Source organism: Schistocerca nitens, chromosome 6 (assembly GCF_023898315.1).
Source record: "Schistocerca nitens isolate TAMUIC-IGC-003100 chromosome 6, iqSchNite1.1, whole genome shotgun sequence".
NCBI classification, from domain to species: domain Eukaryota; kingdom Metazoa; phylum Arthropoda; class Insecta; order Orthoptera; family Acrididae; genus Schistocerca; species Schistocerca nitens.
The window spans coordinates 249,680,798-249,703,822 of record NC_064619.1 but is presented as its reverse complement, the minus strand read 5'-3'; the positions used below and the strand labels follow the sequence as shown (position 1 = coordinate 249,703,822).

Genomic DNA, 23,025 nt, shown 5'->3' with positions numbered 1-23,025 from the left:
AAGCTTCAAAGACCCAAGCCAAGGTATAGAGTGAGCTTCAAGCTATTCAGATAGAAGTTAACACTCCAAAACTACGTGTTCAGGAAGGTGAAAAAGTGAAGTACAAAATTTATGAATTGCGCTCACAGAAATCCACCCAGTGACACCAAACTGCTGATCACTTACCCACAAATACCACATTATGAGTGGCATACACTGCTGGAAAGTATATGGATTATGTGAGTTCTGAGTGCGACATCCTCACAAAATATGGTCACTCACATTCAGATGCAGTAATGTAATGAAGGTCTCAACTCAGATATTTATTTCTGCAGTATCAGTAGCATGTGCTGGTACTCTGAAAAGTGATTAAACGTAGTGTAGTACTGAGACAGAGACACTGGCAACACACTGTGGAATAACCTAGCAATAGAATTCTGTGAATAGCTTTTGACTATATGTGACCATGATTTCAAAGAGTTTCTTGCTGCAATCAGCAAGCAGGACTTGGTACAGGAAGACAAATGATGATCAGCAACCAAAAAACACACATATGATGGACACCAAGTTGCATAGCCAAGATGAAATGTGGTCCCATAAACTGGAGACATAATACTGCCCAAGTTCAAATGCAACATAGTCACAGGCAGCAAAAGTGGAATAACCATTATGACCCCACCTATCAAGCTGCAAGTGATGATAGACATGCCAATGATCTGGACTGGAAAACATATATAGACAGAACATGGAGGATTGAAACAGGCTCTGAACTGGCCGAGTAAGAATGAACTAGGAAAACTAAAGATGGCTAATAAGCATCCTAAATGACTGGTGGGTGGTGTGGCAAGATGCAATAGCGAATATGTGCCATTAATGCACTACCAACATGGTGACAAGCTTGTCAACGAACTGGTTTGCAAACCTAAAGTGGAACTGAAGCAGTTGTATATCGATCATCATTTTCTATTCTTGTTGGAGGGATCTTTGCGGAAGCAGTAGCTGATATGGGTACACACCTTAGTGTCTTTTTATCTGGGGCTGTAGCAAAATCAAGGAACATCAGAAAGTTTTAACGTATGGTATGCGGTATAAAGGTGGTAGGCATAGTTGGAGTGTGGAAGCAGCCTGTAAAAGCTCAGGTTTGTTTAGATATAGGGATATGCAGTGCTACAGTAGAAAAAGCTTTTCTTGTAGTGCCTGAATTGGTGTAGATTGTATTTTAGGGAGTGATGTTTTGGGGGAAAAGGAATACTGCTGCATTTATTCAGAGGCAAGTTTATAATCTGTGTACATGGCCACAAGGGTGTAGTCAACTTAACTAAACCCTCATCAAGTCACAATAAAATTTATATGCAAGTCCAACAGCTTGAGGTAGATACAGAGTAGGGGCCATCACAATGCACTGTCAGAAGAAGATCCATAGATTTGATGCAGACAATCAGTTCCAAGGTGAATGAAGATAACCACTTAAACTCTCTGAACAGTACCAAGTGGCTCACATATGTCAACATTTTTAAGAAGAGTCAAGAAGTGTAAAAAATTTTATTGGGTAACTCAAGAGCATACCAAATGTACTGCTTTGTTTGCACTCATACACCAAACCACTTATCAGGTGATCAGCTGTCGATATCATTTCAGAATTGACAGGATTTACTGTTGTGAGGATATCAATGTCAAATATCGATTGATATGATAGCAAATGCAATCTCTATGAAGTACGAAAATGTGAGACTAAGGATCTCTGGGCTCATCAATGAGCCTTACAGTAGCTCATTTTTTAGTACATGTTGGTATGGAAATCGTTAATGAGGAGTCTTCAGGTGTAATTGGTTGCAAATTCCTGTTTGGAGAAAGCCAAGTAGTGCACTATATTTTATTGTCACATGTTGTAAGACTATGGAACATTAATTTGCATATAGTGAATATTGTTCAAGACTGAGTCATTCATGAAAGTTGATGTTTTATTGAATCTCTTGGAGTGCTTTTATTACTATGATTCAATAACAACTTTCAATAAAGAGTATGATAAATTCATAGTTACAGATCAATCCATTGTGATTAATGGACTTCACTCATCCAATCATTCAATAATAATAGCGCTGAAACAATCTGTCATAAATACAGAGATGGGTAGTTAATAACCAAATGAAGCAATGTGGCAGGACCTTTAAAACTGGCAATGTGCGAGAAGGACAACAACTTTAATCGCAATCTCCGGAGATGGTTGATGTAACACAACTACAATAAATGGTGAGTATGCAGCATTCCAGCACAGTGGCGCCCTGTTTTGCTAAAAACAATGTTGGAAATGAGGGATAATTTGTGAACTACAAAGTGCAAGTATGTGTGACTTTTAGAAATGATAGGCCAAGTGCTACCCTTAAAAATTTTTTTGGGACATTATCCTAAGGAAAAACAGCGATCAGTATACTTATATTAAAATTATTTCAACAAAACAATCTTGATCACAAGAATGTTGTTTATTTCATTTGGTGACCAGTTTTGGTCTTTTACAAGCCAAGCCCAAGCCATTGTGCAACATCTTGTCTCCTGCCTTCCTGGCAGCCCGATCGGCAAGCCACCTTGGAAGCCCGATCGGCCTGTTCACTGCCCCATATCCCTAAATGACCTGTCACCCAGCAGAATGACACCTTCTTTCCCTGCCATTGGAGCAATATAGTTGTCACATATCGGCTGGGTCAACTTCTCAGCTAGGTACACATTCTATAACTATTGTAAGGCACTAATGGAATAGTTGCACGTGAGAAACAGTTTGACCTGAATACATTGCATCTGCTCCAGTGCCTTCAGGATCGCGGGGAGCTTCTCCGAGAAAACAGTACACTTGCCTCAAAAGTGAGCCCTGGTGACATGGTCAGGGAACATGACCGAGCAGCCAAGGGAATTCCCTTGTTTGGAGCCATCAGTGTACACTACTGTGGAACCGCGATGCGATCTAAAATGTTAAAAAACAGAGACTGAAATGTAAAATCTGGCATACTATCTTTCTTAAAACTGGTCAAGTCTAAAATAAATCTGGGCATCCAGAGGAGCCAAGGTGGAAAACTGTGCCAACAACAATGTAAAACATTAAGACTGGCCACACCCATCCCTGAAGGGCAATCCTGTGCACGAATCCCAAAGGGCTCGCTCATTGTCTGTTGCTGGTTACGGAAAAGTTTTTCCACTGGAGGCCAGGCAACAGTATGGTATGTGGGCGTGTATGATATGGACAGTGTTTTATATGTCGGGTATACCATAAGTAGCCATCGCCTCATGGGAAGTGACGGTTTACCAGCCTCTGCACAGAGGCTTGGTATGGAGCTTGTTCTGAACGCACCAGTGCCAATCCGAATCCCTTCGTGGCACACCAAATCCAACATCTTTAAATACGTGTGTCTCGCAGACCCATACATCGTGCTCCCTAGTCGAGATTATACAAATGCCCTGTAAAACTGGAGCAGACAAGTCCTGTCTGCTCCCCATGTACTCTGGCTAAGACATTTTAAAATCTTAGAGCCTTATGGGACTGTCTTTCCAGTTCCTTAAGATGCGGCAACCACAGAAGTTTACAATCAAATGTGAGGCACAGAAACCTTACTGTGTCTTTAAAATTAAGAACAGTGTCCCTCATCCTCAACTCAGGAAAGTTTAAAACAGATCGAGAAGGGTTAAAAAGAACACACAGACTTCCTAATTGAAAACTTAAAACTACTCTTCTGCATCCATGCACCCATTCATCCAAACATTGAAGAGCTAGTTGCAACTGACATGTTGTTGTTGTGAGGCTTGAAGAAGAGCAAAACACAGAGAAGTCATCCACAAACAAAGAACTCTGGACAGGGCTTTTCACTACTGACGTGACTGATGTTAGGCACACTTAAAACACTATCTTGCAGGAAACTGTTCTCCAGCTCAAAGCGATCAGACAGGACATCACTGATTAGGTATCGAAAATACCATGGTGAGAGAAAGGACCGAATAAAAATGAGAAGACAACCATGGAAGCCCCATTCATGAAGCTGCTCGAGAGTAAGATGCCTCCAAGCAGTATCGTAGGCCTTCTTGATGTCAAAAAATAGAAGGTGATGCCAGCACAGGAAAGCCTGCTGTATATTTGCCTCCAACAGGACCAGTTTATCAAAGGTGGAGCCTCGCGCCACAAGTCGGGAAAGTGACCTGACACCCAAATGACATAAAAAAAAAAACACCAACAGAGATGATTGTTTTCACCCAAAAGAATGAATTCAACCATACATAAAACTAAAACTGAATGAGTCAACTGTTTTCCAACAATCAAATAAATCGATCATTTTCATTTGGTTGTTCATATCACTATCTCATACTCTAAAACAGGGATTCATGCTTGCTCGAAGTGTGGTCAAAAACTGGAATGCCAACATTACCAGCTCAATTCCCCTCCCTGGATGACCTTATTCTCAAAGTTGTGACCACAATAAATGGGTATCCACCAAAGAAAATACAGAGGGCAACTCCACCAACTAAACATACATTGGCACTCACGAATTGTAAGAAATGAAGGTGTTTCTTGGCACAATGATTAAAGACAAAATTATTAATTTAGATGATACACAAAGGGCGGGAACTATACTACCCACCACAGCATACATCCGAAATCTAATACAAATTAACTGCAGCAGATGCCTCTAAGATTACCTATCACAGATTGTTTTGTTGACCAAAAACACTATGGCAGGCAGCAACATCTTTTTTCTTTCCCTAACGCTATCATCTTCCTGATCTACACAGGCTAAATCCCTACTTTCTGAAATGCACATTCCACAATCACACCCAATGATTCCCCCTAATTAGGTCTAAAGCTTAAGGTAAAAAGACGACTGATGATGGTAAATCAAGTACCACAATGGAGCCCCAGGTTTCATGACTCCAAACCCAACTATCATTGACTGAACTTCCTTAGTTGCTAACCATCTGATACCATCCAAGTGCAGCTGTAGCTTCCTCGAATGCTAGGATGTGACAATTGTCATCCTCTGTAAAGCAACAGTGAACTAAAAAACAATGACAAAGTAAATTGTGGTATGAGGTACAAAATCAAAATAGGCACACATGCAGAAAAATGAAAGCAGTTAGCATCATAAATTCTGAAAAGGAGAGATTTGGGGGAGGTTGAAGAGGGGAGAGAACAGGTGGGTGGAGAGAGCGAGGTGAGAAAGGAGAGGGAGAGGGAGGGAAGGAGGGAGGCAGAGAGAGACAGAGAGAGAGAGAGAGAGAGAGAGAGAACAGGAAGAAGCAGAGGCTACCAGGGAAATAATTTAAGTAAGAAAAAAATTTCTTTGTTTCTGTGTACATTTCCTTTAAGAGATAATGACAAACTATTACCTTAGTACAATCTGCTGAAATAAATTCAGCAGTGAATACAGGTCCAAAACCTAGATCCGAGCGATTGCGGTTCTGTAGCTCCTTGTATCGGTTTTCGCATTGCTCAACAGATGTCGAAGCTATGTCCGCACAAATTAAATGTGTAATATTGCCTCTTCTCCATTTAAGCAGATCGCCACCTTTCCCACAGCACATATCAAGCACCCGCAATGGTGAACCGCGTTGGTTTTTTTGCCATATTTTGCTTAGATACTCATCTGAAACACAAAATAGTTATTGGCTTCAATGTTGGTGGTTCAGACATCATTCCTTCATCCTGACGTAACACAATTTTAAATTGATGTACTGGTGATTTCTATTTAGTGGGCATTAGGCCATGGTCTAAAGCATGTTTCAGGAACTAATGTCTCATCTCCTAATGCTAGAGACATCGTCAGAAGCTATAAACGCATTGTTAGCTGATTTTCAGAATTAAAAAAGCACATAAAGGTAAACTGTTTGCTGTTTCTAAACTTGTTTAAGTTTGAAAATCAAGTAACTACATCTTTATATCTTCTGAGGATATCTCCAGCATTTGGATGGTCATTAGACAATGTCTGAATAACCATAAACCAGAAATCACCAAGGATGTAAACACTGGCTGTAAAATCCTGCACTGTATGATCAATGTAAACAGAATTTTATTACACAGTATAGTCATAATATGTATAAAGATTTAGGTGGCAAGCTGTTTCGTTCTGAATTCACCTGCTGTTCTCTCAAGCATATTAGTACACTTTCTACTGCTGTCAATGTTCCCAGCCATGTTTCTGTAGAAACATTACTGTCCTGTTTCAGCTGTCAGAGGATTGATGTACAAGAGACTGAGAAAGACAATGATTAAACATCCAGTAGGCCTTTCTTACACTATAATATGGAGGATTATTTCAAAATGTACACAATAAGGAATGTGCAAATGAACAGAAAAATATTTTTACTGTATCCTCACTATATACGAGGCTACACTAAAAATATTTTCCTGTTCATATATATGCCATAGGATTCACAGAAAAGGCAAAATACTCGGAGACTAAAATGCTTAAAATGTTTGTAGTTAACCCACAGATACTTTAATGACTGCATGTATATGCTGTGGAAAAAAAAAGTAGTATTCAAGAATTGGAGTAAATCATAAGCAGCAAACACGCATTTTCTTTACATCACAACATAACAGTTTACAAATATAGATGTTTATGATTCACACAAGAGTTGTTGTTTATAGTAAATAAGCTGCTAGGGTGCTGGAGATTGCAACTATGCGTGTGCTCACAGTGGCATATCTTCAGTGAGCCACACAACACAGAAATAAATGGTTAAGTTTATAAACTGTTTGTTTTTTTTTTTTTTTTTTTTTTTTTTTGTGTGGTTTTCGGGCGCACAACTTCAATGGTCATTAGCGCCCTGACTACTCTAAGAATGCACCGCGAGGCACAAGTTGACAACAACAACTAAAAGGGAAAACACAATAAAAGACAGACTGACAGGCATAGGATTAAAAAACATCATCAAATGTCCTTAGCGAGGTTTGTCAAATTGATAAAACAAAGAACACGAGCAGCTGCTCGTGGGTCATCCGCTAAAATGGCATCTAAAGTAGTAGGCAGGTTAAGATCGAGGCGCAGTGTTTTAAGATCGGGACAGGACATTAAAATGTGACTAACCGTCAGCAAGTGCCCACATGGGCAGAACGGCGCCGGCGCAGCCGTCAGCAGATGGCGATGGCTGAACCGGCAGTGTCCAATTCTTAACCTTGCTAAAACGACCTCCTCCCGCCGAGAAGGGCGTGAGGAGGACGTCCAAGCCACGGGAAGAGGTTTTAAGGCCCGAAGCTTGTTGTCGGTAAGTGCAGCCCAATCGGCATGCCACAGCGACACAACGCGCCGACAAATGACCCTGCTAAAATCGGACGAAGGGACACAACAAGAAGCTGTCCGAGGCTGGAGGACCGCAGCCTTGGCCGCGGCATCTGCAGCTTCGTTCCCAGGGATACCGACATGGCCAGGAACCCACATAAAGCTAACCGGCGTACCGACGTCCACCAGCTGCTGAAGAGAGCGTTGGATCCGGTGTACGAAAGGGTGAACCGGGTACGGATCACTGAGGCTCTGGATGGCGCTCAGGGAATCTGAGCAGATGACATAAGCAGAATGTCGGTGGCGGCAGATGTACAGAACAGCCTGGTAGAGGGCAAAGAGCTCAGCTGTGAAGACCGAACAATGGCCATGGAGCCGGTATTGGAAACTTTGTGCCCCGACAATAAAGGAACACCCGACCCCGTCATTGGTCTTAGAGCCATCTGTATAAATGAAAGTCATGTTGTTGAACTTCGAGCGAAGTTCCAAAAAACGGGAGTGGTAGACCGAACCGGAGGTGACCTCTTTTGGGAGCGAGCTGAGGTCGAGGTGAACGCGGACCTGAGCCTGGAGCCAAGGTGGCGTGCGGCTCTCGCCCACTCGGAAGGTTGCAGGGAGTGAAAAATCAAGGTGTTGAAGGAGGCGACGAAAGCGAACTCCAGGGGGTAGCAAGGCAGAGACATACAACCCGTATTGAAGGTCAAGGGAGTCGTCAAAAAAGGAACGATAAGAAGGATGGTCGGGCATTGACAGTAGCCGACAGGCATACCGACAAAGCAGTATATCGCGCCGGTAGGTGAGTGGCAATTCGCCAGCGTCAGCATGAAGACTCTCTACGGGACTGGTATAAAATGCTCCGATCGCAAGTCGTAAACCCCGATGTTGTATGGAGTTGAGGCGGCGTAAGATGGATGGCCGTGCAGAGGAGTATACGAAGCTCCCATAATCCAGCTTGGAGCGGACGATCGACCGATATAGGCGAAGGAGGACGGTTCGATCCGCTCCCCACGACATACCACTGAGAACACGGAGGACATTTAAAGAACGGGTACAACGGGCGGCCAAATATGACACATGTGGAGACCAGCTAAGTTTCCTGTCAAAGGTAAGGCCTAAAAATTTGATTGTCTCCACGAGTGGGAGAGCAACGGGACCGAGTCGTAAGGACGGTGGGAGAAACTCTTTGTAGCGCCAGAAGTTAATACAGACCGTCTTCTCGGCAGAAAAACGGAAGCCATTGGCGACACTCCAGGAGTAAAGACGGTCAAGAGAACGCTGAAGACAGCGCTCCAAGACACGTGGACACTGCGCGCTGCAATAGATGGTAAAATCGTCCACGAAAAGGGAGCCTGATACATCAGCTGGGAGGCAATCCATTATTGGATTGATCGCGATGGCGAAGAGAGCGACGCTCAAAACTGAGCCCTGTGGCACCCCATTCTCCTGGCGAAAGGTGTCGGACAGGACAGAACCCACACGTATCCGAAACTGTCGATCCATTAAAAAGGAACGAATAAAAAGAGGGAGGCGACCGCGAAAGCCCCATGTATGCATGGTGCGGAGAATGCCCGCCCTCCAACAGGTGTCGTAAGCCTTCTCCAAATCAAAGAACACAGCCGCGGTCGGGCGCTTCCGCAAGAAGTTATTCATGATGAAGGTCGACAAGGTAACCAGATGGTCGACAGCAGAGCGGCGCCTTCGAAATCCACATTGTACATTGGTAAGTAGGCGTCGAGACTCGAGCAGCCAAACCAATCGAGAGTTAACCATTCGCTCCATCACTTTACAGACACAGCTGGTAAGCGAGATAGGTCGATAACTGGAAGGCAAGTGCTTGTCCTTCCCCGGCTTAGGAATCGGGACAACAATAGACTCGCGCCAGCATGCGGGAACATGTCCCTCAATCCAGATGCGATTGTAAGTACGAAGAAGAAAACCTTTACCCGCAGGAGAAAGGTTCTTCAGCATCTGGATATGAATAGAATCAGGCCCTGGAGCGGAGGACCGTGATCGGCCAAGTGCGTTTTCCAGTTCCCGCATGGTGAATGGGGCATTATAACCTTCACGATTCGAGGAGCGGAAGTTAGGTGGCCTCGCCTCCTCTGCCTGTTTGCGGGGGAGGAAGGCAGGGTGGTAATGAGCGGAGCTCGAAACCTCGGCGAAAAAGCGGCCGAAGGCATTGGAGACAGCCTCAGGGGCCACAAGGACTTCATTCGCGACCTTCAAGCCAGAAACTGGGGAGTGGACCTTAGTGCCAGATAGCCGGCGCAGGCTACCCCAGACAACAGAAGAAGGAGTAGAACTGTTGAAGGTGCTGGTGAAAGCAGCCCAGCTGGCTTTCTTGCTTTCTTTAATAATACGACGACACTGAGCACGTAATCGTTTATAATTAATGCAATTCGCCACTGTAGGGTGGCGTTTAAAGGTGCGTAAAGCACGTCGACGAGCACGTAAAGCGTCCCTACATGCTGCGGTCCACCAGGGGACCGGTACGCGACGTGGAGAAGAAGTAGGGTGAGGGATGGAATATTCAGCAGCAGCGAGAATGACTTCCGTGAGGTGTGCGACCTGACGATCGCAGCTTGTGAAGGTTTGATCCTGAAAGGTCGCCCTGGAAGAGAAGAGCCCCCAGTCTGCCTTGGAGATGGTCCAACGAGAGGAGCACGGAGAGGGAGTATGCTGCAGGAGATGGATAACACACGGGAAGTGGTCGCTCGAATATGCATCAGCAAGTGCATACCACTCAAACCGGCGTGCAAGTTGGGGAGTACATATAGAGAGGTCTAAATGGGAATAGGTATGAGATGTGTCCGAAAGAAAAGTAGGGGCGCCAGTATTGAGGCAGACAAGATTGAGCTGGTTGAAAAGGTCTGCTAACAAGGAGCCCCTCGGGCAGGATGCTGGAGAGCCCCAAAGAGGATGGTGGGCATTGAAGTCTCCAGTTAACAAAAATGGTGCAGGTAGCTGAGTAATAAGTTGCGTCATGTCTGCCCTGGTAACGGCAGATGACGATGGAGCGTAAACGGTACAAAAGGAAAACGTGAAAGTGGGGAGAGTAATGCGGATGGCTACTGCCTGCAGGCCGGTGTGCAACGTGATGGGATCGTAGTAAATATCATCCCGGACCAGCAACATAACCCCTCCATGAGCTGGGATACCTACCACAGGGGGTAGGTCAAAACGCACAGAGGTGTAGTGTGCCAAGGCAATTTGATCGCATGGGCGTAGCTTCGTTTCCTGGAGGGCTACGACGAGCGGACGATGCGAGCGGAGCAGCAACTTCAAGTCCTCTCGGTTGGAGCGAATGCTGCGAATATTCCAGTTAATAAGTGCCATCGTAAGAAAAGGAAGATGAGAGAAGGGGTCACCTCGAAGGCCGCTTATGGCCTGGCTTCGAGCGAGCACTGCCGCCGCTAGCAGGAGGCAGACAGTCATCGTCCATGGGGTCTATAGGGTCATCGGCCATCTCAGGAGGATGGCCGGGAGGGGGAGCTTCCTCCGCCGGTGAACGGCCAGATGTTCGGCTACCAGCGGTGCGGCCAGGCGAAACGGATGACGGCCTGGGGCGGCAACCGCTGGGTGGCGCAGGAGAAGAAAGGCGCCGCGGCGGAGAAGGAGAACTGTGCTTCCTATGCGCCTTTTTAGAAGGACGTTTGGTGGAAGTACCGGTCGAAGGCTGGGAGGTCGAGGAACGGAGGAAGTCTGCACGGGATGGTTCCTTCTTGAAGGCCCGTGCATCTGACTTCGGGGTCTTCGACTGAGCAGAAGCTGAGGAAGTGGCTGGTGTCTGTGGGGTGATGGGAGGAAGAGGAGACGTCGACCGCGCGATCTTAGCACTGGCCGAACGGACGACCGTGGTGCTGAAGGTCAGATCGCATGTCTGGGTTGCTACCTCCCGGGTAGTCCGAGGAGAGGCGAGGACAGTGCTGTATTTCCCCGCTGGGAGCAGCGTGGGCGTCCTACTAGCCAATAGCTTGCGAGCAGCCGAGGTGGACACTTTCTCTTTGACTCGAATTTCCTGGATACAGCGTTCTTCCTTATAGACAGGACAGTCGCGGGAGGATGCGGCATGGTCACCCTGACAGTTCACACAACGAGGAGACGGAGGTGGACAGTCACCCTCATGGGCATCCCTGCCACAAGTGACACATTTAGCCGCATTGGAACAAGACTGTCGAGTGTGATTGAAACGCTGACACTGGTAGCAGCGCGTAGGTGTCGGGACATAGGGGCGAACTGAAATGACCTCGTAGCCCGCCTTGATGCGCGATGGCAGCTTAACACTATCGAAGGTTAAGAAAAGTGTCCGGGTCGGTACAAGGTCATTGTTGACCTTTTTCATGACCCTATGGACAGCCGTCACGCCCTGCTCAGCGAGGAAAGATTGAATCTCCTCGTCAGTCAAGCCGTCGAGGGATCTAGTATAGACCACACCACGAGACGAATTCAAAGTTCGGTGAGCCTCCACCCGGACAGGGAATGTGTAAAGGAGTGTGGCCCGAAGCAGTTTTTGTGCCTGAAAGGCGCTCTCAGTTTCGAGTAATAGGGTACCGTTACGCAATCTGGTACAAGATTTGACAGATCCAGCTATGGCATCGACGCCCTTCTGGATAACGAAAGGGTTGACAGAGGAAAAATCCTTTCCTTCCTCAGATCGAGAAACGACGAGGAACTGTGGGGCAGGCGGTAGTATTTTTGTCACTGTTGGCTGGTCACGTTTCCGTTTGTGGGTCGAAGTCGAAAGCGATGGAGTAGAATCCATTGCGGAGGAATCCCCCATGATTGCCAGCGTCTCCGATGGCGCGCTCCTTCCTTGTGGGGACCCTCTCAGAGGGCACTCCCGCCTTAGGTGAATGTTTACACCTCAGGTCACACCTCCCGAGAAACAGACGGAGGGACCAATCGGCATGGTCAGAAGGTATCAGCTCAGGCAATCACCCCTCCCCGGGCCTGGCCTTTACCAGGGGGTACGCGCGTGCCTTACATGTCTACCCAGGGCGGGGACTTACGCGTTACCCCGTCACCGGCTACGCGTGCGAACGCGTGGGTCGGCCTTCAGACACGCACAGGGAGGAAGGAAGAAGAGGAAAAAGAAGAGAGAGGGAGAAAGAGGACAGACTGTCTCAAACGCCGAGGCGGAGACCAGAGAAGGCAAGGAGAAGAAGGCAATGAGAAAGCAAGGAGAAGGAGGCAAGGAGAAGGCAAGGAGAAGAAGGCAATGAGAGGCAAGGAGAAAAAGGCAATGAGAAGGCAAGGAGAAAAAGGCAATGAGAAGGCAAGGAGAAGTCAAGGGAAAGAGTAAGGAAGACAGTGAAGTGGAGAAGAGCAAAGAAAGGAACCAACAAAAGGAATGAAGAAACGAGAAGTGAAAAACCAAAAAGACCACGATTATAGGTCGGGAAACCGTCCGTCTCCGGACGCAGGCGCTAACTACCCCCGTGAGGGGGATGGTCTCCTTTTAGTCGCCTCTTACGACAGGCAGGAATACCTCGGGCCTATTCTAATCCCCGGACCCGCAGGGGGGATAAACTGTTTGTGTGCTGCCATGGCTGAAGCAGCTGACTGGGAGCAGGTAGTGTAGTAAGAGTACTAGCTGTTTTTCCTCCTTTCAAATGATGTAACATGTAAGAGTCCGCCAATGGCCCAAAGAGGCGTTTAACCTGTAGTGCCTGAAGGGAGTTGGATCTGTGATGTTTGGGGGGGGGGGGGGGGGGAGGTGTTTTTTGTATCATGACTTGGATCCATTCATTTAGTAACTCTGAACATGAATCAGGACATTTATTTCAACATCCTTGGTGGGATGTTTATTTTAATATTCTCAGTGACCAAGTGTTTTCCTTTCTTCTACTTTGCATAGTGAGTATCCTTCAGAAAATCCCACCTTACATGATGATAACAGCCATGTACACAGGGCTTTACACGTATGTCCCTGATTTAAAAATCACTCAGCATCTATCACACCTCAACTGGCCAGGTAATTCACCAATATTATTCTCACAGGAAATGCTTGGCACTATTTGGAACAGTAGGTGAAACATCATAATTAACATTGTGTGTTTCATTTACAATATGTCTAATTCTTGCATGTGAGCCACATTTGTGTGCATTTGATTTGTGTGTTTGGCTTATATTTGATTTGTCATGTGTGTTGGTTTCATATATGGTGGCATGTAAAATTTGTTGGAGTTACTATTGTTATAATGCCTATTGCTAGTACTAGTGGAGATCCTCATGCTGGTTTCCTGTTGACTTCCACATTTCAATAAACGCTGTCTCCCTGAAGAGTCCATTTAATGACAAGAAAGGTTTTTTCTTTTTAACAACACAGGCTCATCGGGTAAAGACGAGATGTGTTAAAAGTGGTAATTCAATTGACCTAACATATATATCTACCACTAGGACAAGGGAAATGTTTATGATGCGTTACTGGCATGATATCATGTGGGAGTCAACTCTGAAAGGTATGTACGTTGTTTGAAAGATCCAAAATTTGTTTTGATAAAATTCTTCATTTATGCTGTTTATCTTCTTTAAGGCTGAGTACTACATGATCCAATCACATTAATGTGATCACTGCCTATGTTCGATGTCAACAAGCAATAACCATTCACAGACAGCAGGTGGCAGCACTAGCAATGGACAATATGTAAAGCGTGTTAGGGGAGGAGAGGTGGGAGACATGGAAAACAGTGCAGTCATTGTCATAATGCGGAAGCGAAGCTATTTATTTGACTTCCAAAAGGGCATATCATTGACTTTCGAACCAAGGTTGAAGTTATTTCTGAAATGGTTAAGTTTACAAACTGTTTGTGTGCTGCCGAGGCTGAACTATACTGGGCATGGCAAAATGGTGCTATCCAAAACTATAGTCAAGGCAACAGTGGTGCACCATGGGCCATACATGATAAGGCCTAACAATGACTATGGTGATGTGTATGGGCTAATTTATGTGCAACTGCTGAGCAACTAATTGCCCAGACGAGCCCAGGGGCTACCAACAGTGTCACCTCAATGACTGTTAAGTGACCGTTGCTACGTATGGGCCTCTGCAGCAGGCGCCTGGTTCATGCACCCATTCCGACTGTTCTTCGTCAGCGATGAAGGCTAGAATTTGCATGCCTCTACTGCAACCAAACATCCCGTGAGTAGTACAAGGTGGCCTTTTCAGATGACTCACGTTTTATACTCCCTCGGACAGCTGGCCATTTGCGTGTAAGGCCCTGCAAGAATTCGGAAGATCCAGGCCGGAGGAGGGAATGTTATGATCTAGGGAATGTTTTTATGGCATTCCATGGGTGATCTCGTCATTCAGGAAGGCACAGTGGATCAACATAAGTCTATATCTGTCCTTGGGGACTGTCCCTCCCTATCTGCAGTTTGTTTTTTCCTTGGCATAATAGCATCTACCAGCAGGGCTTGCTTTGGAAAGGTATCACCCAGGTAAGCCTACAGCTGTGGTTTGCATTTTTGGATCTGTTGTTTTGGGTAAGAATTAGGGGGGCTTGGCTATTTTGCTCGAACTCCAGTCAATATTACTAAAGAAAATATAAAGGAGGAAAGTATTACTTATTCTGATGGATGGACCGCTTATGGAAGTTTTAAATAATGAGCATGTTGATGTTAACAAGCAAGTGGAGTTTAAAAATTTTACAACTGGAGTATGTACCAATACAAAAAGAGGGTTATTTGATACCAATGGAGCTGTTAACACAGGGGTATAAATCAAAATGTGTGTGTGTGTGTGTGTGTACGGGAGGGGAGGGAGGGGAATGCATGTGTGAATGAACATTTTTCTGAATTATTTTTGAATGCTGTGTTTTCTGTTACATTTCTTGTAAGGAATCTTAATATTTCATTGTTTTTAGTTCTTGTGGTTTATTTTATTGGCAATGAGGAGATCGGGCCTACTTGATGCATGAGAGAGAGAGAGAGAGAGAGAGAGAGAGAGAGAGAGAGAGAGAGAGAGAGAGAGAGAGAGAGAGAGGGGCAGGCATCTGTGATTTGTTACTTTTTGGATCTTATCTACTTTTCCTTTTCTGATTTTTTTTAAATAAAACAAACACAAATTGAAATTGTTTCTTTATTATGATTATTATTTCTTCTGTTATGAGTCTAGGCAGGCATCTGTGATTTGTTACTTTTTGGATCTCATCTACTTTTCCTTTTCTGATTTTTTAAAAATAATTAAACATGAATTTAAAATATCGCTTTATTATGATTATTATTTCTTCTATTATGAGTGTCTCTTCTTCTGTGTACTTTTCCTCAAGAAAGTGCTGGCTGATTTAATCATGAACGGAATTAATTTCATTTTATCATACTGTGGCTCGACAATCTCAGTGATAAAACAGCCACATTATAGACCAAAAGGTAACACATTCAATACCTGTCCAGCCCTAGGATTTTACCTCACATGTATCACTTCTTTCACTCTATAACTGGCTGGGTCATTCAGTTCAAACATCAGAGGAAGTCAGCAGCAAACCAACTCCAATTCAGCCATGCCTAGTAAAGCACTTTTAGCACCCTCATGTGGATGGTAGCTTCAACTTAGTATACTGGTGGAGATGGAAATACAATGATGGGTGTGGGTTGTTACCTATATTTATATATGTCTGGTGCAAACAGAGATCCATGGGGGGTGGAAGGGAGGAGAGTAGCATGGCATTGGGTTAGGATAATGTTGTATGCTAAATCTACACAGGCGCCGACTCCATGGGGCCTGAAGGGACCCGAGCCCCCTCAAAAATTCGTTTGGGGGTCTTAGTCCCCCCATTAATTTAAGAAAATTATTAGTTACATTATGATTAGTAAAATCACAAAATTATGTTGGATTTTTTTTTATTTTCCTTGTTTGATGATAATTTTATGGTAGTAAGCAGGTTAACTGAAAACGAGTGGTATGTATCATGATTGTGTTATGGTGCTGTCCCAGTGCGCGAACCTTCAGGTAAAGTCTTGTGTCGGCAGGCCCGCGCTGCGGCCGCAGTGACATAAAAAGGACTGGAGCAGAAGTACCTGGAACCCTTCACCTCACGTCGTCTTGACGCTTCGAGACATTACGAAGCTGCAGCTATATATAGCCCACCCTCCTGTCACAGTCGTTCAGTGTGGATTGTTTCATTCAGTGCACGCTGCAGGCGTGTTTAGTTTTCAGACTTTAGCGTCTAGTAGAATATTTTAAATGGCTATATTTTATTCGTTTACTTTAGTCTGTTAGTGTATTGTGAATTAAGTTTGCAATGGATAAATTTGTCACCAAAAAGGCACACTTGTAAGTTGATGATACTGTAAGTCAACCTCCAACAATTTTTGTGCCGTCAATTGCTTCTTCGTCTTCAGGCACGAACTGTTCACAACCGAAACCTGGACAATCCGGTAAGGGAAGATCATTTCAGAAGTCTTGGTTGATCAAATATGCTTGGCGTCTACCGAAAAAGATTTTTGCAAAACCTGCAAAGAGGCAGATGTTAAAAACCTATTACAATTTTCTTCAAAAAAAAAAAAAAAAAAAAAAAGAAGCATTTGCTTTGTAGGGTTTTCTAACCAGAAAAAGGCTTTGGAAAAATTCCGTCTTCATGAAAATACGTTTATGCATAAAGAAGGTGTTCTGAAACTAAATTCTATCACTAACCAAAGTGTGGCCTCCCAATTGAGTGAACAGTTACATAGTGATATGAAGAAAGGCTGTTTAGCTCTTGAGACAATTTTTACTACCGTGCAATTTCTATGCCAACAAGAACTAGCAATTAGAGGCACGAAGATGTAAAGTCAAATTGTTTTCAACTGTTGGAACTCCGAAAGAATGACATACCCGAGTTTAAAGATTGGTTAGGGCGTTCGGGGTATAAGTGGACACCCCAAAATATTCAAAATGAGATCATTGATATACTAGGAAAGTCTGTGTTGAGAAAGGTATTGGCTACAATCAAAAAGACTGGACATTTTTCTATTATGGCTGATGAAACAAGTGATTCTTCGATTCTTGAACAAGTGTCATTTTGTATTCATACTGTTTATGATTCCTTAATCATCAACGAAGACTTTATTGGCTTATACCGGACCCCCAACACTTAATCACAAACTCTGTTTAGTATTTTAAAAGATGTTTTTGCTTGTCTTGATTTGTCAATGGATAACTTAAGAGAACAGTGCTATCTATGATGGTGCCTTGAATATGAGAGGTAAGTTCAAAGGACTAAAAAAGTTAGTTTTGGATATACATCCAAAAGCACGTTATTTGCACAGCTCTGCTCACAGTTTAGACTTGGCAGTTGCAGACAGTCTCCGCCATCTTACATCTATGAGGGATATTATGTCTTTAGCCAAGGACTTAATAAACACTGTAAGGGAATCCAACAAAAGGATGGGACTTTTCAGAAGCACATGCTGTGAGAGCGCCAACGACCGAGCTGGTCTATGACCCCTTTGCTCAACTCAATGGACTATTCAAGCTTCTAGTATCTTGAGAATATTGAAAAACTTTGAAGCACTTCTAGAGTTTTTTGAAATATTTTCTGCAGAGGACAAAACAGAGACAGGTTACAAATTTGCAGGCTACCTTGAGTCAATGTTACAATCCAAGACTTATTTCTTTTTACATCTTTTTTGTCATGCAATGAACCAAGTAGAGGATGTCAATGAAAAAAATTCAATGTCCTCATCTAAGTGTTGCTGATCTGGCAAAATTTTTTGAGGGCTTGATTTGTATATTGAATGGAAGGAGTGATAGTTTTGAACACTTTTTGGAATTGTGTTTAAAAGAAAAACCTTCACAAGCTGATGATCCTGCACTTGCTTGGAATCAAAGTATACCAAAAAGTATGAAAACAACAAACCCAGCTCACCGCACACTTTCAAAACTCTAAAGGAATAGTACACAGCTATTTATGTTGAAGTTTGTGAAACAGTGAAATCTTGCATTACTGAGTGGTTCACTTCAACTGGACTCACACAGGTCATTGCAGTTGAACAAGAGTGCTTGCTTTTAGTTAACAGAGGTGAAACAAATTTCGAAAAATCAACTGAGTTTTTTTAAAAATGACCTAAACATTGAGAGACTGCACTTACACTTTAATATGTTAGCCGATATCACAAATAAAAAACAACTAGTCTTAAACACCATGTGTGATGTAAGAAAGTACATTACACAAGAACATGTAGTTGGAGAAAAGTTATGTGAAGTAGCGAAGTGCATTAAGCTTCTCCAAGTAGTTGCAATCACAACAGCAACAGCAGAAGTGTCATTTAGCACCCTTAGATGTCTTAAGTCATATCTCCGATCAAATGGAACAGAAACAATTGAACAACTTGGCTGTTCTTCAAGCCCACCGAGATGTTTTGGATGAATTGGATATCTGACCAGTCATCAACGACTTCATATTTAGTAATCCAGTCTGACACACTACATTTGCACCTTTCTAAAGACACTCTAGCTCCAATAATGGCATTTAGAGCAATATTAAAAATCTTTATAAAATAGAGAATTAAATACGAGGGCGGTTCAGAAAGTAACCTCCGATTGGTCTCAGTGCAGGTTGTGGGGGGAGTAGCAACGCCATCTGTGCGTTCACGCACTCAACAGGTCAGTCGGCATCAAGCCGTGGTCGAGTGAACGTCGTACCTGCGCTAGTTTAGTTTTTGTGGCAGTTTGAAATGTGTGCTGCAACAGGTCAGTCGGCATCAAGCCGTGGTCGAGTGAACGTCGTACCTGCGCTAGTTTAGTTTTTGTGGCAGTCTGAAATGTGTGCTGCAATAGAAAACCCCGCCAAATGTGAAGTGCGTGCTGTCATAAGGTTTTTTACAGCCAAAGGATATTCTGCAGCAGCTATTCATCGTGAGCTTTGTGCCGTGTACGGACCAAGAGTTATGAGTGAAGGAGTTGTCCGTGAATGGGTACGTTTATTTAAAAGTGGACGAGAAAACGTTCATGATGAAGAGAGGAGTGGTAGACCATCATTGGTGACTGACGAACTCGTTCAGACAGTTGATGCAAAAGTTCGTGAAAATCGACTTTTCTCAATGTCGGAGTTGTCTACTGGTTTTCCACAGATTTCTAAGACTCTCTTGTACGAGATAGTGACAGCAAGATTGGGTTTCCGTAAGATGTGGGCACATTCAAATTCGCCTACCAAACCAAGAAAAGCCTCGCAAGATTTTTCTGCCAGAAAACTGATGGCAACGGTGTTTTGGGATGCCAAAGGGGTGTTGTTGGTTGAATTCATGGAATGTGGTACAACCATTAATCAAGACGTGTACTGTGAAACAATAAAAAAGTTACGACGGGCTATACAGAACAAACGCCGTGGTATGCTGACTTCCGGTATCGTTTTTTTGCACGATAACACCCGTCCTCACTCTGCTCGCAGAACAACGGCCCTTCTTGAGTCCTTCAAGTGGGACGTTAACAACCATCCACCTTACAGCCCAGACCTGGCGCCAAGTGATTATCACCTCTTCATGCATTTGAAGAAATGGCTCGGGTCACAGCGGTTTGATGATGACGAAGAGCTCAAAGATGCGGTCACAGGCTGGCTCCAGGCACAAGCGGGTGATTTTTATGCAGAAGGAATTTCAAAGCTTGTGAAGAGATACGATAAGTGCCTCAATCGCTATGGAGACTATGTAGAAAAATAGTGCAAAGATGTAGTTGTAAGATGTATATATTAAAATATTTTTATTTAACTTGGTGTATTTTTTTAAATCAACCGGAGGTTACTTTCTGAACGGCCCTCGTACATACACCTTTGGCACTTCTGCCACAGGGCAAGGGACAGCTCCTAACATTCCTGACTGCCACTGCACGAATCCTCAACTTCTCATGGCCGAACAAAGGTCTCCCTCAACAATTTTTATCCCGCTCCCCCCCCTCCGCGCACACACTCTTCCCTTCATTACCATTACCAAACTGACTATTCATTGATACCTCAGGACGCGTCCTATCACCTGATTCCTTCTTTTAGTGAAGTTGTGCCACACATTTCTTGTTTTGCCAAATTTCATTCAGTACCTCCTCATTTGTTAATCTACCCATCTAACTTTCAGCAACCTACTACAAGACCGCATTATAAAAGCTTCCATTCACCTCTTGTCTGAGCTGATTTCACCACATTTCACTTTCATACATAGCTACACTCCAAACAAATATCTTTGGTAAATACTTCCTAAAACTTACTGTTGTGTGTGACGACAAGACCACCAGGCCGCAAGGAAGTATGGACTAGATGCATCTAATGTGTGATGTTGGGTCGCTTCAAGAAAATAGTGGAATAAGGCAGTTTCAATGAGAAAAGGCAAGCGTATTGAACTTTAAGCAAAGGCTACTTCCTATGTGCAAGATAAAGATGACAGATGGGTTGCCTATCTCACAAGAAATAATGAAACTGAAGGCCTTGGAAATTGCAACTGTCTTAAAAAGGCCCACAAGGAGAATTCCGTGTGAGTATTGGTTTGTGTTGTTGGTTTACACAGAGAAATGGCCTTGTTCTATGACAAAGTACTACACTAACCTGGAGAATGCCAGTAGATCACAGAGAACTCAAGCAGGTTTCGAGGAAAAACTGGTTAACTTCTTTAGAAATAAGGACAGGAACACAGCAATCAATCACAATCCCAGTAGACTTTTATTATTTTTGCCTATCCAGATTTAAGTTATAAATCTGCAGTGCATTAGAGTGAGTTATAATCCAACAAACTCCCAGCAGTACATATTATTATATGACTTTACTGATGTACAAGTGGAAGGCAGTTTCCTTCTGCCTGTAAACCGGTAAGATCATATGGGAGTTTTTTGGATTACAAATGCACTGAAGATGGCTATTTATAGCTGAAATCTGGATATGCAAGACTAATAAAAAATAAATAAAAAACAATGGGATTGCAACTGACTGCTGTGTTCCTATTCTTCCTTATAATAATGCATAGTTGCTGTGCGCAATGCTTCTGTATGGAATCAAAACTGATTAACTTCCAGGGTTATGTCATCCAGTTGCTAAAGTGTCGTTTGCACCCTTTTCATCATACTGGCAATGCTGACGCAACACCACTATTTTTTGACGTGCTGAGTAATACAATATTAGACATGAAAAAGGGCAAAGAGTATTCTCTTAAAGACAAACCAAGAATGGAACACCAGAATAAGTTATCCCTTATGTCATTCTGAAGAGAAAAGCTGTACCCAAAGAAAACTTCCCTAGGGCTTAGTAATTCACTGATAAGAATAAAGCTGGATGACAATGCAATTGATTGTTGGGTGGCTGTTTACTGTTTGGAATTGAAGACCTGGGGCACTAATTGCTATGGAGCCATGCTAATTTTGGATTCTTTTAAGGGACATGTAACTGCTGAAGTAAAAGATAAACTTGCTGCACAAAAGACAGACCTTGTCGTAATACCCAGATGAATGATTTTAAAACTAAGGGTGCTAGATGTGGAAAACACAAGCTTTTCGAGGACAATCTCCTAAAACTGTATTCAGATCGGCTCTGGAAGCAGACCGTGTTCTTACATGTTTGGTAAGATTAAGAAACCATCAGCCACCCTTGCGTGTGAGTGGATTCTTGCTTCATGGGCCTCCATATTATCAGAGATCACCATCAAGAGGTTTAAGAAATGCTCTGTACTGAATGCATTAGAGGGCAGCATGAATGATCTACTGGGGGGGGGGGGGGGGGGGCAGAGAGAGAGAGAGAGAGAGAGAGAGAGAGAGAGAGAGAGAGAGAGAGAGAGAGAGAGAGATATGAAGTGAAGAACAGTACTGATAGTAATGAGGGTGAATAAGACAAACTCAGAATATGGTACCAGTACATTAGATGACAATGTGTTGTATTATATGTCAGAACAAATGTTTGCAGCACATACCTATGTCTTACATGTAACTAAAAGTAAATTTCTGGTAACTTTTCACCTCTAAATCAGTGTGTGGCCTATTTTTGCATAAAATATTTTTTTTATTTCTTCATCATATTTAGAGGTGCAGCCTATATGTAGTGGTGGCCTATTATTGGGCCAATACGGTAGGTGTTAACAATTTTTTTCTTTTTTGTTTCCCAGAAATGCTCCTCTCTTATTTCCTATCTACTTCGGCCATCATCAATAGCAAAACGCATCTTGTTACTATTCATTTTATAATCTCCTTTCATGACAATACCCATTTCATTCACTTGTTCTTCCACATTACAATGGCATCAGCAAACCTCAAAGTTCTTATTTCTTCTCCCTGAACTTTAATTTCCTTTCAAAATGTCTCCTCAGTTTCCTATACGCTAGCTCAATGTACAGATTAAATAATGTTAAGGATAGGCCACAGCCATGTCTCACTCCCTTCTAATTGCGCCTTCCCTTTTACGTGTTTCGACTCCTATAACTGCAGTCTGGTTTCTGTACAAGTTGTAAATAACCTTTCACTCCCTGTACTTTTGTTGCTGGTACCTTCAAAATTTCAAAGATTCTATTCCAGTCAACAATGCGAAAAACTTACTGTAAATCTGGAAATGCTATAAATGTAGGTTTACCTTTCTTCAACCTATCCTCTAAGGTACGTCGTTACGTCAGTATTGCCCCACGTTCCTACATTTCTCCAGAATCCAAAACAATCTGCTCCAAGGTTGGCTTCTACCAGTTTATGCTTTCATCTACAAATAATTTGTCAATATCTCACAACCACGACTTATTAAACTAATGGTTTCATAGTATACACATCATATGCTTCTTTGAAATTAGAGTTATTACATTCTTCCGGAAGTATGACGGTATTTGTTTTGTTTCCTGGCCTTGTCCCACATCTTCATGA

The 23,025-nt window shown here is 43.5% G+C and overlaps 1 protein-coding gene across 1 annotated transcript in view; it reads right to left on the bottom strand.

Moving 5' to 3' along the window:
* LOC126262671 (mRNA cap guanine-N7 methyltransferase) overlaps positions 1 to 23,025 on the bottom strand; it is a 125,004-nt gene that overhangs the window by 97,296 nt on the left and 4,683 nt on the right. The window contains exon 3 of the mRNA XM_049959444.1: positions 5,344 to 5,600. Within this exon, the coding sequence (XP_049815401.1) occupies positions 5,344 to 5,600 (257 nt within the window). The remainder of the gene's footprint in view (positions 1 to 5,343; positions 5,601 to 23,025) is intronic.